The sequence below is a fragment of the Chenopodium quinoa genome, unplaced genomic scaffold (assembly GCF_001683475.1).
Source record: "Chenopodium quinoa cultivar QQ74 unplaced genomic scaffold, ASM168347v1, whole genome shotgun sequence".
NCBI lineage: Eukaryota > Viridiplantae > Streptophyta > Magnoliopsida > Caryophyllales > Amaranthaceae > Chenopodium > Chenopodium quinoa.
Window position 1 is genome coordinate 17,657,892 of NW_018742204.1, and position 14,253 is coordinate 17,672,144.

At 36.0% G+C, this 14,253-nt stretch overlaps 2 protein-coding genes across 2 annotated transcripts; both read right to left on the reverse strand.

Annotated features, from left to right (window-relative positions):
* Window positions 1-2,364: 2,364 nt before the first annotated feature.
* Window positions 2,365-5,036, reverse strand: LOC110737779 (F-box/FBD/LRR-repeat protein At1g13570-like). The gene is made up of 3 exons (XM_021918159.1): window positions 4,380-5,036; window positions 4,115-4,273; window positions 2,365-2,634 (listed from the first exon to the last, which is right to left on the reverse strand). Exons 1-3 carry the CDS (start codon window positions 5,034-5,036, stop codon window positions 2,365-2,367), a joined length of 1,086 nt encoding a protein of 361 aa, XP_021773851.1.
* A 6,416-nt stretch (window positions 5,037-11,452) lies between these two features.
* Window positions 11,453-13,437, reverse strand: LOC110737956. Its single transcript, XM_021918331.1, has 5 exons — window positions 13,087-13,437; window positions 12,836-12,994; window positions 11,889-11,988; window positions 11,662-11,719; window positions 11,453-11,531 (listed from the first exon to the last, which is right to left on the reverse strand). The coding sequence occupies exons 1-5, from the start codon at window positions 13,435-13,437 to the stop codon at window positions 11,453-11,455; spliced, it is 747 nt and encodes a 248-aa protein (XP_021774023.1).
* Window positions 13,438-14,253: the final 816 nt, after the last annotated feature.

Below are 14,253 nucleotides of genomic sequence, written 5' to 3' on the forward strand. Positions count from 1 at the left end.
TTTAATACATACTATTTGATTTATGTGTCTATGTGGTGGCTATGTAGAAATATAATAAGAAAGCCACAAAAATCTTTTATGACAGTTATTTTTTAAAACCCTCAAAAGTTTGATAGTGTTTTTTTCAAATTATTATTAAATAGTATTTAATTGATTTGCATCCGATTCCTTCATAATTAAAGTAGCAATTATCAGTTTAGAACTCTTAATTGATTTACATGTTTCAATAATGCCTAGTGTGTTTTTCTTCAAATGAATTCTTTGTGAGCATTGGTCATACGAAGTTTTAAAATGTGAAATGTTTGTTGTAGCTAAAAACTTAATAATGTAAGTTCTTCCGTTAGTTATACTTTTCCTCTTAAATTCTCTCCATAATTAATTAATACCAATTTTTTTTCCTATCATCGATTTTCCTTGATTTTAGGATTTTTAAGTTTTTTATACCTCTTGATAACACCTGCTCAAATATCACTTTTTAATATGAATCTCATTCAATTTCCATAATGTTGTTCATGTGCCATCAAACAATGTAGATTTCAAAGCTAATAAACCTTAATAATAGTTGTAATTAAATGACGACAATATTGTAAATAAGAAGATCGAATAACCACGAAGGAGTAAAAATAGACGGTCTTTTGATAATAAACAGTCTCTTTGTACGTACAGTTTTTTTCTTTTTAAATAATAATAATAATAACATATGAAGTATAAAGCATTAAAAAAAAAAAAAGCATACAAGTTTTTTGTTAAAAAAAAAATTTCATTGATGATAGGTTTAATGAAAAAAAACAACATATTAATGAGGGTAAAAAACTAAAAAAACAAATATACATTTTTGTACACTTTTTTGAGAGTATAGTTAGTAGGACACTATTCCTAAGAGCTATCTTCTACTTTTTATAAGGTGAGGATACACAATCGTGATTTTTTACACGGTTTTTTGAAAGGAAAGACAGCCATTGATTGATATTATCTGGACTTCCTTCATCAAGGTTTGCCCGGAACATATAGACAAAAATTGTATATAGGTCCATTATGGTGGTGAAGTACATTACTTAAAAAAACAGGGGTTTTAAGTGATAACCACTTTTGTCAACAATGTTTTGACAGCGCGCTCATCTGCACCACCATGTGAAATGGCAAACGTTTAAGGATCTTATCAGTTACTATATCTGGCAGATTGCTTATCAAATCTGGCCTAGTTTAACAAACAATGTTGTGTTTTTTAGAAGGTTTGAAACATATTGTCATTGTATAGTACTCAGCAGAGAGCGAAACAAAAGTTAAATTCTTCACAATAGATAGAGTTCAAAATCAACTTCATGAGACGAGTCCAAACTTGCAATATATTTCATCTAGTTATCAGCATATATACTAGATATTGGTGCATTCCAAAAATTAGAACTTAACAAGATTTATACTAGATGTCAAGATATCCATGTTACCAGTTTTCAAATAAACCTTGGACCAAGTTCCCTCTTAAAGTCTTAAAACTGAATCTACAAACCATGTTGAACTTAACAAGATTTCATGCAAATCATGACCAAGTCAATCTCTAGTTGGCTGCCTAAACATTATGCAACTCTAATATCATGGCCAAAAAAAAAAAAATGATTTGACTTATTTTACGACCTTCGTCCCTAAAAGTCATTTGTGTTTCTTAAAAAAGTGAATGCAACCAAGGGATTGGGGCAATCTTTTAAGGACAGAAGGAATATAAAGATAATTCCACGAGTAAGTCATATCATGGATTATCTAGCCAAGTAAATGATGGTGAATTGATGGCATAACTTACTTTCTACCATGTCTAACCTGTCTTTAATCCAAAAGCAGAAAGGTTTTCCAATCCATGTAAGTTCAAACAAAGAAATTCTAAAACAAGAGCGGAGAAGGGAATAAGAGTGGCAAAAGAATGAAGACATAAGAAATGAAAGCTGGGCTAAGTTCATAAAAATCTCAATTGGAATAAGCATGAAGTGAAATTCTCGTATCAATAAACGTAATTAATATGATTATATGACTTAACTTCATATATATTAGAAACTTTTGCCTAGGGTTTGTACGGTACATCCTTGTGATTTTCTATTTTTTGGTTTTTTTAATTTACAAGATACATGTGAATATGTCAATAAATCAAACATTAGTCAAGTTTATTAAAATCTTGATAATTTTGAAATTCACAACAAAAAAGTATTCACCCCTTTTTCTTATTTCCTATTTTTTAATTTTTGTTTTCAAAAAAATTAACAACCGAAAACGAAAAATAACATCAAGCAATGGTTGTTTTTTAGCATCAAGGATGCTGTCTCACAGAAAAAATTTACTACCAGAGTACATAATTAACCAAGTCTTTGAAATTTTTTCTTAAAAAACAATTTGTGTCTTTGGAGAAGCTCTTTGAAACCCATTTAACTTTCTTTGCACCTTCAACTCTGCAACATCACCAATTGCTCCGAATTTGATAGTAAATCTTTGAAGAACAATTGAAGCAGAAAGCACATATTCAATCAATTTAAGCTCAGCTTTTGAAGCAGTTACACCATCAATATCCACCTCAACCAGATTACCCAATTTATAATTATTGTCATAATCATAATCGTGCTCAACTTCCACATTTATGTTTGGACGAGAAACCTACACATTGAAACGCGTATCAATATATCAGAAGATACTTCAAATGCATTTAATTTATCACTTTTTTTTCTTCATTTTAATACTACTTTTTAAACAATATTAGGGGGCAATGGTTTGTAGGATTTAGGTATGAGGTATGGAGTTGAAATGAGTAAAATCCATACCCCTAACGTTTATTTAAGAAAAATCTAATTGTTAAGGAATTTTTTTAATTACTACACAAAAAGACTCCATTTTAAAAAATAACCAACCGTTTATTTTATTTTATTTTATATTTTACCACCATTTAAATTATAAAATTACTTTGATTTCCACCTTTTTCAAAGTTCCAGTAGGTTTTCCGTCTGTGGGCCCAACCAGCTACTAACCGCTATTTTTTAGCTTTAAAACACCTCTACCAACTTCAATTCGCATTTTTGGGAATTAGAGTTCTTGGGACAATTCATCAATTGGGCGTCTTCAATGGCTCTTAGTTCCCCTGCGTTTTCTTTCAGCATCACCGTAGTTGTACTCACCGTCGATAGCGGCGTCGGATTTGGAGCCACTTTTCCATACGTTATCTCTGCTTTGCTTGAAGTGTTTCAGTTGAGTACGGCTCCTTCCTCTGCCTCCTATGGTGGTTTCAGGTAAAAAGGAGGAGAGAGAAAGTGAAGTAGGAAAATGGAGAAAAGAAGGAAAAACCACCGGAAAGAGGGAAATGGAGGTAGGGCCTCCCATGGTGGTTTCAGGTAAGAGAAAAATGGAGAAAGTGACGCGGGAAAGAGGTTTTGCAGTTGATGAAACAAAAAATGGAAATGGAGTTAGGGCCCAAAGACGGATAATCGGTCATAAACCACTAAAATTTAGAAAAAGTGGGAATCTAAGTAGTTTTTTTTTTATTTTATTTTTTTTTAATTTATTTTTTTTTATATTTTTTTTATAAAAATAAAAATTTAAGGGATGGTAAAATTTAAAAAAAAAATAAATGGGTTTTTTTTTTTTTGAAATAGGTATCATTTTTTTGTTGGTAATTTAAAAAAATTTCAATTTTTAAACACATACCTCAAACTCAAATGGTATGGTGTTTAGAAACCCAAAGGCAGAGGTGTGTATGACAAATGGTATCAAAAAAACTCACATGGTATAGTATTTAGAAACCCAAGGACAGAGATGTGTATGACTCATGGTATCAAATAAAAATAAAATAACATTTCTTAAACAACAAAACACAATGTACAGTATTAAGAATCAAGTTCCTAATGATTTCATACCACCTTTCATTCCTATTAACAAACCCATACCACTTTGTGAACCAAACGCTCCCTTAAATAATCATATTATTATTTTAATTATTTCTCTCAATAAGATTCATTCTTCTTAATAAGATAAACAAGTACTCGGTATTACTATATAATTTGCAAAATAAGAAACTTAAAAGGTATTTTCAGTTCCAAAATAGTACTAAAAAATTGAAGTAGGTTGGACGTTATAAGATAGTTACTGAGATAGCGAGCTTCTTAAAGGATGGGCAGCTTTGAATAAAACCAAAAGTGCAAGAAAATACACCAAAGTCATTCAAATTAAGTACTCCCAGAGACAGTTCATAGAGATGTGCAAGTGCCAACGGAAAAACTTTCTTTTTTCCAATTGCAGCGAAGATCTTGCACAACAAAATAAAATGCATCAATTTGTATAGCATAGCACCATATTAATTATATACAGTTATACACTATACATTCGACAAGTATTTCCGCCAAAAAACTTACCTTATTAGACTTATAGTCCCTTAGGAAAAGGGATTTGAGATCACAAGAAGCTGCAAGTTTTTTTATGGCATCAGCTGCTTCAGCAGTTTGGCGATCAGTAATTGATGAATCACACCAAGATAGCTCTAATTTAGCAAGGTTCGGAATATTTTTGAAACTCAACAATCCAATAGATGAAGAGACATTTAGAGTTAAGTTTTCCAGTTTTGGTGCATCTATAACAATATTCTTATGGTAGAGGCAGTGCTCAAGCTTTAGTATAATAAGTTTGGGACAATTCGCAATCAAATTGCTAAATATGTCACCGTCTAATGTTATTGAATTGAGCTCAAGTTTGCGAATATGTTTAATGCACTTAAATTCGGTAGATGGACGTTTCAAAATAAAACCTTTGGAAAGTGTCAATTCCTCCAACTCAATGCATGAATAAATATGAGATGGCAAAGGTATAGCTGCAAATAAGCACAGATAATTTATAAGGGTAATTTTTTTGACACCATTGTGCGAAAGAAAATGTAGCCACGCATTAAGATTCAGAGTTTTCTGATAAGAACCGTTGTTTTGTCCGTTGTCGGGGATGTAGAGGTAGAATTCGTGTATAGGTCCATGGTGATGGAGAAAGCTGTTGTTGATGATTGTGTTGTATGTTTCCCACATTGATTTTTGATCTATGATAAGATTGAAACTCAATCACTTGCCTGTATTCATCCAAGGCCTCAAATATTTATACAATCACTCTCCTTGCGCTACAAGGAAGTATAATCATACTAGGAAACTAAAATCTTCCAATATCTTTTCCTAAGATAAGCTAGAAAATATATCAACAAAATATATCTTGCCAAACAAAATAAGATTTAGTAAATATACTAATATATCTTTTCCTAATACCCCCCTCAAGTTGGAGCACTTGAATCAAAGATGCCCAACTTGCTAAGAAGATAATCAAATTGTTGTTTACCCAAGGCCTTGGTAAAAATATCCGCAAGTTGCTCATTTGTGCGAACATGGATTGGAGTAATTAATCCGTCTTGAATTGCATCTCGAACAAAATGACAATCAACTTCAATGTGTTTTGTTCGTTCATGAAACACCGGGTTTTGAGCTATGTGAATTGCCGCTTGACTATCGCAAAATATAGGAATAACACGAGGATGATGGACCCCTAGGCTGAAAAGTAGACCCTTTAACCATTTCATTTCCATGGTTATAGCACACATGGATCGGTATTCGGCCTCACCTGATGAAGTGGCTACGGTGGGCTGCTTTTTGGACTTCCACGCAATAGGAGAACGGCCTAAGAAGACCAGCCAGCCAGACACGGAACGACGAGTAAGTGGGCATGCTGCCCAGTCCGAATCGCACCACCCGTTGAGGGTGAGATCGTTGTCCGTACGCAGCAAGATGCCTTGACCTGGGGTGCTTTTCAAGTAGCGCACCACTCGGATGGCAGCCTCCCAGTGAGCTCTTTGTGGCGCCTTCATAAATTGCGAGAGTACATGCACGGAGTATGTCAAATCTGGCCGAGTTACAGCCAAGTAAACAAGGCGCCCAACCAACCGTTTATACGGTTCTGGATCATCAAGAGGGGGGCTGTTATCATGACCCAAGCGATGATTTTGCTCCATGGGTGTTGAAGCCGGTTTCGACCCTAGAAGCCCTGTCTCAGTTATTATATCAAGTGCATATTTACGTTGACATAAAAACAAACCGGTACTACTCCGTGCTACCTCAATGCCAAGAAAGTACTTGAGAACTCCCAAGTCCTTCATATGAAAACACTTACTCAAATAATTTTTGAACAATTTCAAGGCAGTAGAATTAAGGACATTAAGTTGAATCGTCCACATAAACAAGGACATTAAGTTGAATCGAGCCCTGTGTATAAGTGAATAGAGAGTAATCCGGGTACGATTGAACAAAACCACACTTTTTCAGAGCCGTAGTAAGCTTGGAAAACCAACAACGAGGAGCTTGCTTGAGACCATACAAAGACTTTCGGAGACGACAAACAAGACCCGGTTCATCGGCGGTAAAGCCCGGTGGAAGTTTCATATATACCTCCTCATTCAAGTCACCATGAAGAAACGCATTATGTACATCCATTTGATGTAATTCCCAGTGCTTTGTAGCGGCAATGGCAAGGAATGCACGAACTGTGGTCATTTTGACAACGGGAGCAAATGTCTCATCATAATCTATGCCTTCGGTTTGATGATTACCAAAGACAACTAATCTCGCCTTCAATCTTTCAATGCTCCCATCAGAGTTGTATTTAATTTTGTACAACCATTGACTTCCAAGAGCCCTCTTACCGGGAGGTAGTTTCTCCAAGGTCCATGTGTCATTATCCTCAAGGGCACGCATTTCTTCCTTCATTGCTTGTTTCCAACCACTATCTTGCATAGCTTCTTTAAATGATCTAGGCTCCTTTCCACCTGTTATTGCTGCAACAAAATTTCGGTGTTTTGCATAAAACTTATCACAACTAACATAATGTGCTATAGGATACGACATACCCGAGGGAGGTGGAATGACTGGATTAGGAAGATCCTTGGATGAACTATTTTGAGCCACATTAGTATGAGCAACAAAGCCCTTGAATCTTGTCGAAGGAATTTTAATACGATGCCCACACCCCATTAGACCGGGTGTCGTGGCATCCCCAAGCTCCTCCTCCCTTCCTGCTGCCGTAGCAGCTGTTGCGGTGGTGACCCTCCCACCTGCAGCGGCGGCACAGCCACAGGTGGTGGCAGCAGTGGCTGGCCATCGTTGCCCTCATCATACGGGTGAAAATATTCCGTATCATCACCCAAAGTAATAGTCGCATTCATATCATCAGTAGCAACATCTATATTTGTGCCTACGGCATCTAAATAAGGGTATACATCTTAAAAAAACGAACATCTCTAGATACAAAAAATTCCTTTTTGTCAAGATCAAATAGATACCATCCTTTCTTCCCAAAGGGGTAACCAAAAAAGATGCATTTACGACTACGACTCGCAAATTTATCAGCCTTTGCCCGTTGATTATGAGCAAAGCACAACGACCCAAACACACGGAGTTCACTAAAAAAATGTGGGGAGCCAAACAACATTTGATAGGGTGTTTTATTGTTTAGGAGGACCGAAGGGGTACGATTAATAACATGAGCCGCAGCCAAAGCACACTCCCCCCAAAAATAAATTGGTAACCTCCCCTGAAATCGAAGGGCACGAGCAACATTAAGTATGTGTTGGTGTTTTCTTTCTACCCTTCCATTTTGTTGTGGGGTTCCTACACAAGAGGTTTGAAATAAAATTCCCTGTACTGGGAAATAGTTTTTCAAACAAAAGAACTCGTTACCATTATCACTCCGTACAATTTTTATTTTCTGTGAGAATTGCCTATCAATCATAGCAATAAATGACATGAATATTTTAAATACCTTCGTTTTATCAATTAATAAATAAATCCAAACCGCACGAGAGTAATCATCTACCAAAGTTAAAAAATAATGAGCACCACAAGAAGAGGGTTCGGCATATGGTCCCCATAAATCACAATGTACTATCTCAAAAATATGGGAAGCTTTATTTTCACTTAAAGGAAATTTGTCTCTAGTGTGTTTAGAACGATGACACACTTCACAATCTTAATTTAAATGACCACTAGAATTACTAAGGAAAGGAAGTAGCTTTACAACTTTCTCGGAAGGATGACCCAAACGCCTATGCCATAGCTTCAAGGTGTCTTCAACTGAAATAGCCGCTAATGATGCTTCCTCCCGAAGATAGTATAGTCCATCCATTAGATCACCCGTTCCAATCACCTCCCTCGTGCGTTGGTCCTGTATAGTACAAATCGAAGAGTTAGTTATGACTTCACAATTAGTAGTGGAGCACAATTGTGAAACCGAAATTAGGTTACAATTTAATTTTGGAACAAAAAGCACATTATAAAGGGTGATTTTGTCCGTTAGTTTTACAACCCCTTCTTTCATGGCAACTACACTCTGGCCATCCGGGAGTCCTACATTGCACGAAGGCACATCATGAACCTCCAATAAACAAGAAATATTGTCGGTTACGTGATGGGAGCAACCGGTATCGATGATCCACTTACCATTCACACGATGGGGTGGTGGGGGTGTGTTACCCATAACGGCCATTAAGGCCTGCCACTGTTCGGCAGTGAGAGTCGGAGCAGCCGATGCCGAAGGTGGAGCTGCCGCAGCAGGGTGGCGTTGGCCTTAATAGGCGCACCTCTGCCACGACTAGGCCCCTTATTATTTTATTTTGTACCATATTTCTCAATATACCAAGCAGGGACCCCATGTTTGTCAAAGCACGTGGTGGTATCATGACCCTTCTTATGGCAGAAAGTACACTCAATCGCAGCTCTTTCGGCCAAGGACAAACGCGGCTTGGAGGTGTGCTCCATTCGAACCGCAAAACCAGCCACCTCGGGTTGCTCTTCTTTGTGGCTAGAGATTCCCCTAACACGTTCCTCCTGGGAAATAGTTTGAAACGCTCTATTCAAGGTCGGCAAGGGATCTTGAGAAAGCAGGGTAGAGCGTAATGCAGCATAATAATCCGAATTTAGCCCAAGCAAAAATTGTTGGAGTCGATCACCATCACGCCTTGCAGCGTGTTGCTTCCCAATATCGCACGTACACTTGCCGCATTTACAATTGATTAGAGGCTCGTGTTTATCAAGCTCATCCCACAAAACAGATAACTTGCTGAAATACACCGCAACTGGCATCGATTTGGGCTGCTCACATCGACTTATTTCCGATTTTAGTTGCTGAATGCGAGGGCCATTGATGAGGCCAAACCGTTGTTGCAAGTCATCCCACAACTTTTTGGCATTGTCATAATTTGATAGCATAGAACGAACCTCCGAGTCAATTGTGTTCATGAGCCACGAAACGAGCATACAATGTATCATGACCCAATCATCCTTTGTGCAAGGAGGAGTATAGCTCGTGATAGTGCCATCGAGAAAGCCGAATTTCCGTCGCGAGGACAATGCAATGTAGATTGCATGAGACCACTCATTGAAATTATCAAGTTTTAGTCTTTGAGAGGTGATAAAATCGCCCGGACGATCTTGGGGTCCAAGGTAAAATGGAGAGGTAGGTTCTATTTTTGTTGGTGGTGGTGGCGGTGGATCGCCAGCCATGGTGGTAGAATGGTAAAAAAATTTATTGAAGCAACCTTAGCTCCGATACCATGATAAGATTGAAACTCAATCACTTGCCTGTATTCATCCAAGGCCTCAAATATTTATACAATCACTCTCCTTGCGCTACAAGGAAGTATAATCATACTAGGAAACTAAAATCTTCCAATATCTTTTCCTAAGATAAGCTAGAAAATATATCAACAAAATATATCTTGCCAAACAAAATAAGATTTAGTAAATATACTAATATATCTTTTCCTAATAATCTACTTTCTTGAAGCGGAAATTCCACTTCCAGAGATCGTCATCCAAAACAAGACTCTTAAGATAGCACCAATTATTCCTCCATTGTTTGGATAACACACTCGTTCTGACTGCTTCTCTAAATGGCAACAGTTCGAGTATCTTATCAATGAGTACCATGGGCAGATTGCTGATGCGATCTTCGACATTTGTAGTTATTGGAAAAACCATTTGATATTAGAGTTTGAAGACCAAAGGTGTAATGGATGGAAATAAATAATTGTTAATTTTTGTGTGAACATACGGCTTAATTCTCATTCAAGAAACAAATAACGATATATATACAATGTTAACACTAGAGATGCATGCCATATCGTTGGTAAGATTGCTTAATTCTCATTCAAGAAACAAAAAACAATATATATACAATGTTAACCCTAGAGATACATACAATACCTTTGGTAATATTAGAGATTAAGAAACAATATAAAAGATACACTCCAAATAACCACCAAATATTCCCGATTATTATCTTTTAAAAAATATATCCTCAATAATAATTAATAATACATACAAATATACAATGCTTGTTTTGGGTAATATAATACGTACTCGTCACAATCCAACAACACGTAAACTACACAAAAATGACTACGTACTAGTTTCATACGAGTATAAATTTATAAACGGAGCTGCCAAATTCTAGCAACTTTAAACTTGACATTAAACTTTAAAATGGCAAAATCTTGTTAGAAACAGCATGATATTAACTTCTTGTGAGATTTCACTATTCTATACAACAGTCCACAAAAGAAAGACGTGAAAAAGGAATTTGAAGGCTGCAACAGCAACGGTTTATGTCATAGGAATGTTTTGCTGTAACCTGGAAGCCTTTATAATAGCGACAGGCTATATAATTATGACAAGTTTGTTGTTACTTGCAAGTCAGATCAACTAGTTAAGTCATTAAAAACTCAGAAAGCAATCATAATTAGCTCACCTCAATATCAAGCTCCTTGATGCATGGACAACTTTGAACCATGCTAATAGTAACTTGAAAGATATCAAAGTCAGCACATCAAGAGCAGCCAAGCAAAGCCTATCCAGGTGATTAAATGCCATTGGCATCGTATTCAGGAAACCGCTTGCAGCCAAGAACATGCAATAGAAAAAACAGAACAAAGATCATATTTAGGGGCCAAACTGATTTAAGAATTCAAAGAAAAAAACATACAAGTGTATAATATGCTGCAATTCTGATATATATGAAAGACAAATTGTATTTGACAGTGGATATAAATTATACCCTGCACAAACCTTCCCCAAAGTGAAGGCACCGAAGTTTATATGAATCTGCAAGAGTTTTGAAGGTGTCAACAATCCCGGTGCATGAAGAATTCAAACTCTGCTTCTTCCAAACTTATTGAAATGTTAACAAGATGCTGGCCATTACTGATTTCTAGAGATTCAAATAGAGCTTCGATAACTAAGCTTTTAAGGCTGGGTACATATATAACTGAATGCCTCATGCCAAACCCAACAAAAGAGCTTTATGAAGCAAGATTTGTAAAGCTGTAAGATCTATGTGGAGCAGCTCATGGCTTTGCAGATTTGTAAAGCCTTTAAAGTCACTGGTTGGAGATTTTAGACAGAAAAATAAATTAAGTTTCAACTTCACCAAATCCCGACAAATAAAAGAATATATGAGAAGGCAGTGGTGGATATTCATCCCCATCTTCCCTGCCAAAACAGTTTACAAGCTATGAGTGATCTGTTTTACCCAATTTTTTGAAAGGAAAGACAGCCACTGGTTGATATTCGGACTCCCTTCATCAAATATGTCTGGTATATAAAGCCAAAAGTTGAATACAGGACCATTATGATGGAGAAGTATATTACTGCTGATGTTGCACCACTTATAAAGCAACCTGTCAAAAACAAGGGTCTTAAGTGATAACCACTTTTGCCTCCGTCCAGTGCTTTGACAGCATGCTCATCCGCACCACCATGTGAAATGGCAATTTTTAAAAATCAATTTTTGAAGAACAATTGAAGCGGAAAGTACATATTCAATCAATTTGAGCTCAGGTTTTGAACCTGTAACACCATTAATATCCACCTTGACCAGTTGCCCTAATTTATAGTTATTGTCATAATCATAATTATGCTGATTTTCTACATCTTCCCTTGAAGCAACCTACACACATCAGAAGACAAAACTTCACATTTTCATTTTTTTTAACAATCTAATAACCCTTCTTCACATCCAAAACAACCCTAAACTCTAATCTTCTACTCCCTCCGTTCCACAATGATGTTCCTGTTTTGAATCTTTGACTTTTTTAAGAAAGAGAGAATCTTCTAAATTTCTCTTAATCTATAAGAGCAAATATAATCATGTGGGATCTAGTTTGATTCGTTTTGGTGAGTAGATTATTAATATCTAAATTTTATAATTTTTGCTAATGTGAGATTAAAGATATTTGCGGTCAAAGATGGGTAAAATTTTACATCGATTTGCGAAACAGGAACATAATTATGAAACGGAGGGAGTATTAAATAAGCCGACTAATTCTTTCTCTCTATCCCACAAAACAATAAATCTTTTGTTTGGTTAGCCAAATGGTGTGGCGACAATTGTTTATAAAAATACTCATTAATTCATAATTCAATTATTTATGTAAATATCTCTAATTTAACCATAAATTATAGGTAACATTAATTAAAAATATAAATAACTCATTTGTTCATTCAACCAATCCCTCTTATTTCATTTTAACCATTAAAAGATTAGATCCATTTGTTTAAAAAACTAACCCAAATTTCTCATTACGATAAGCTCTTATCTGTCAAGGTAAGTCTATTCAATCATCGTCATATTACTCAATAATTTGCAAAAGAAGACAACTTATTAGAAGGTAAAGACTTGAAAGTAGATTATTGGACATGAGGTTAACAAAATTTTGTTTTCCAAAATGTTAAAAACTTGTAGTTTTGTTTCAAAAAAAACAGTTGAAGTAGTTCGGACATAATAGGATACTTACATTGATAGCGAGCTTCTTAATGGATGGGCAGCTTTGAATAAAACCGAAAGTGCAAGAAAATTCACCAAAGTCATCAAAATCAAGTACTCCCAGAGACAGTTCACAGAGGTGGGTAAGTGCCAAAGGAAACAATTTCATTTTTTCGATTTCAACAAAGAGCTAGCACAACAAAATAGACATAATCAATATGTATAGTATATTAAAAACATTATAGAACCTAATTCGTGAAGTTGTTCAGCCATAAAACTTACCGTAGACGACGATATGAAGAAGTCCCTTAGGTGAAGCGACTTGAGATGACAAGAAGCTGCAAGATTTTTTATGACATCAGCTATTTCAGCAGCTTCTTCACGATTAATTGAATTAATGCCCAAATACTTGAGCGTTAGTATAGTAAGTTTGGGGCAAATCGCAATCAAACTCTGAAGTATATCACCCTCAATTGTTATTGAATCGAGCTCAAGTTTGCGAATATGTTTAAAGCCTTCAAAATCAGTGGGTGGAGGTTTCAAAATAAAATACCTGTTCAGTATCAATTCCTCCAACTCGATGCAGGAATAGATATGAGATGGCAAAGGTACATATCTTACAGAATACCACATATTTCCGAGAGTGATTTCTTTGACACCGTTTTTTGAAAGAAAACATAACCACGGATTAAGATTGAGAAATTCATTATAATAAATGTTATCTTGTCGAATGCGAGGGATTTCGAGGAAGAACTCATGTATAGGTCCATGATGGCGGAGTAAGATATTGTTGACGATGCTGGTGTATGTTTCCCACTCCAATTTTCCATTGCCATTGCGATTCTGCCGCTTCCAGAAATCCCTATTGAAAACAAGTTTCCTAAGACAGCACCAATTGGTCCTCCATTGTTTGGACAACACACTCATCTTGGCTGCTTCGTCAAGTGGCAACAGTTCGAGTATCTTATCAGTAAGTATATTGAGGAAAATAGGATATATTTTCCAAAGATCTTAGGATATATTGGATAGCATATTTTTAGTAGTTAACAATATCTTTTGATACTTTCCTAAATCTATCTTGATTGGGATTGTGTTAGCTTGTATTATATATAGTGGTTTTCTGAGAAATAATACCCAAGATTTCTGTTTCATTAATTCTACATGGTATAAGAGCCAGAGTATTTTTCTCATAAAATTTCGCCATGGCCGGTGATGATACACCACCACCACCGCCACCACAAAAAATAGAAACCAATTCACCATTCTATCTAGGGGCACATGATAGACCTGGTGACTTTATTATTTTGATTCGTGGTCTCATGCAATCTTTGTTGCCCTTTCGTCTCGGAGGAAATTTGGGTTTTTGGATGGTACTATCACTGATTGCGTGCCGCCTGCAACCAAGGAGGATTGGGTTGTGGTGCACTGTATGCTCGTTTCATGGCTTAT

Coding starts and splice junctions, on each gene's coding strand:
- LOC110737779 (XM_021918159.1), bottom strand. CDS start 5,036: ATGTGGGAAACATACAACACAATCATCAACAACAGCTTTCTCCATCAC. Junction 4,274..4,379: donor GGGACTATAAGTCTAATAAG/GTAAGTTTTTTG, acceptor TTGTTGTGCAAG/ATCTTCGCTGCAATTGGAAA. Junction 2,635..4,114: donor TTAAGAAGCTCGCTATCTCA/GTAACTATCTTA, acceptor TTCAATGTGTAG/GTTTCTCGTCCAAACATAAA.
- LOC110737956 (XM_021918331.1), bottom strand. CDS start 13,437: ATGTGGTATTCTGTAAGATATGTACCTTTGCCATCTCATATCTATTCC. Junction 11,989..12,835: donor TTAAGAAGCTCGCTATCAAT/GTAAGTATCCTA, acceptor TGATGTGTGTAG/GTTGCTTCAAGGGAAGATGT. Junction 11,720..11,888: donor GGATATTAATGGTGTTACAG/GTTCAAAACCTG, acceptor TGTTTTTGACAG/GTTGCTTTATAAGTGGTGCA.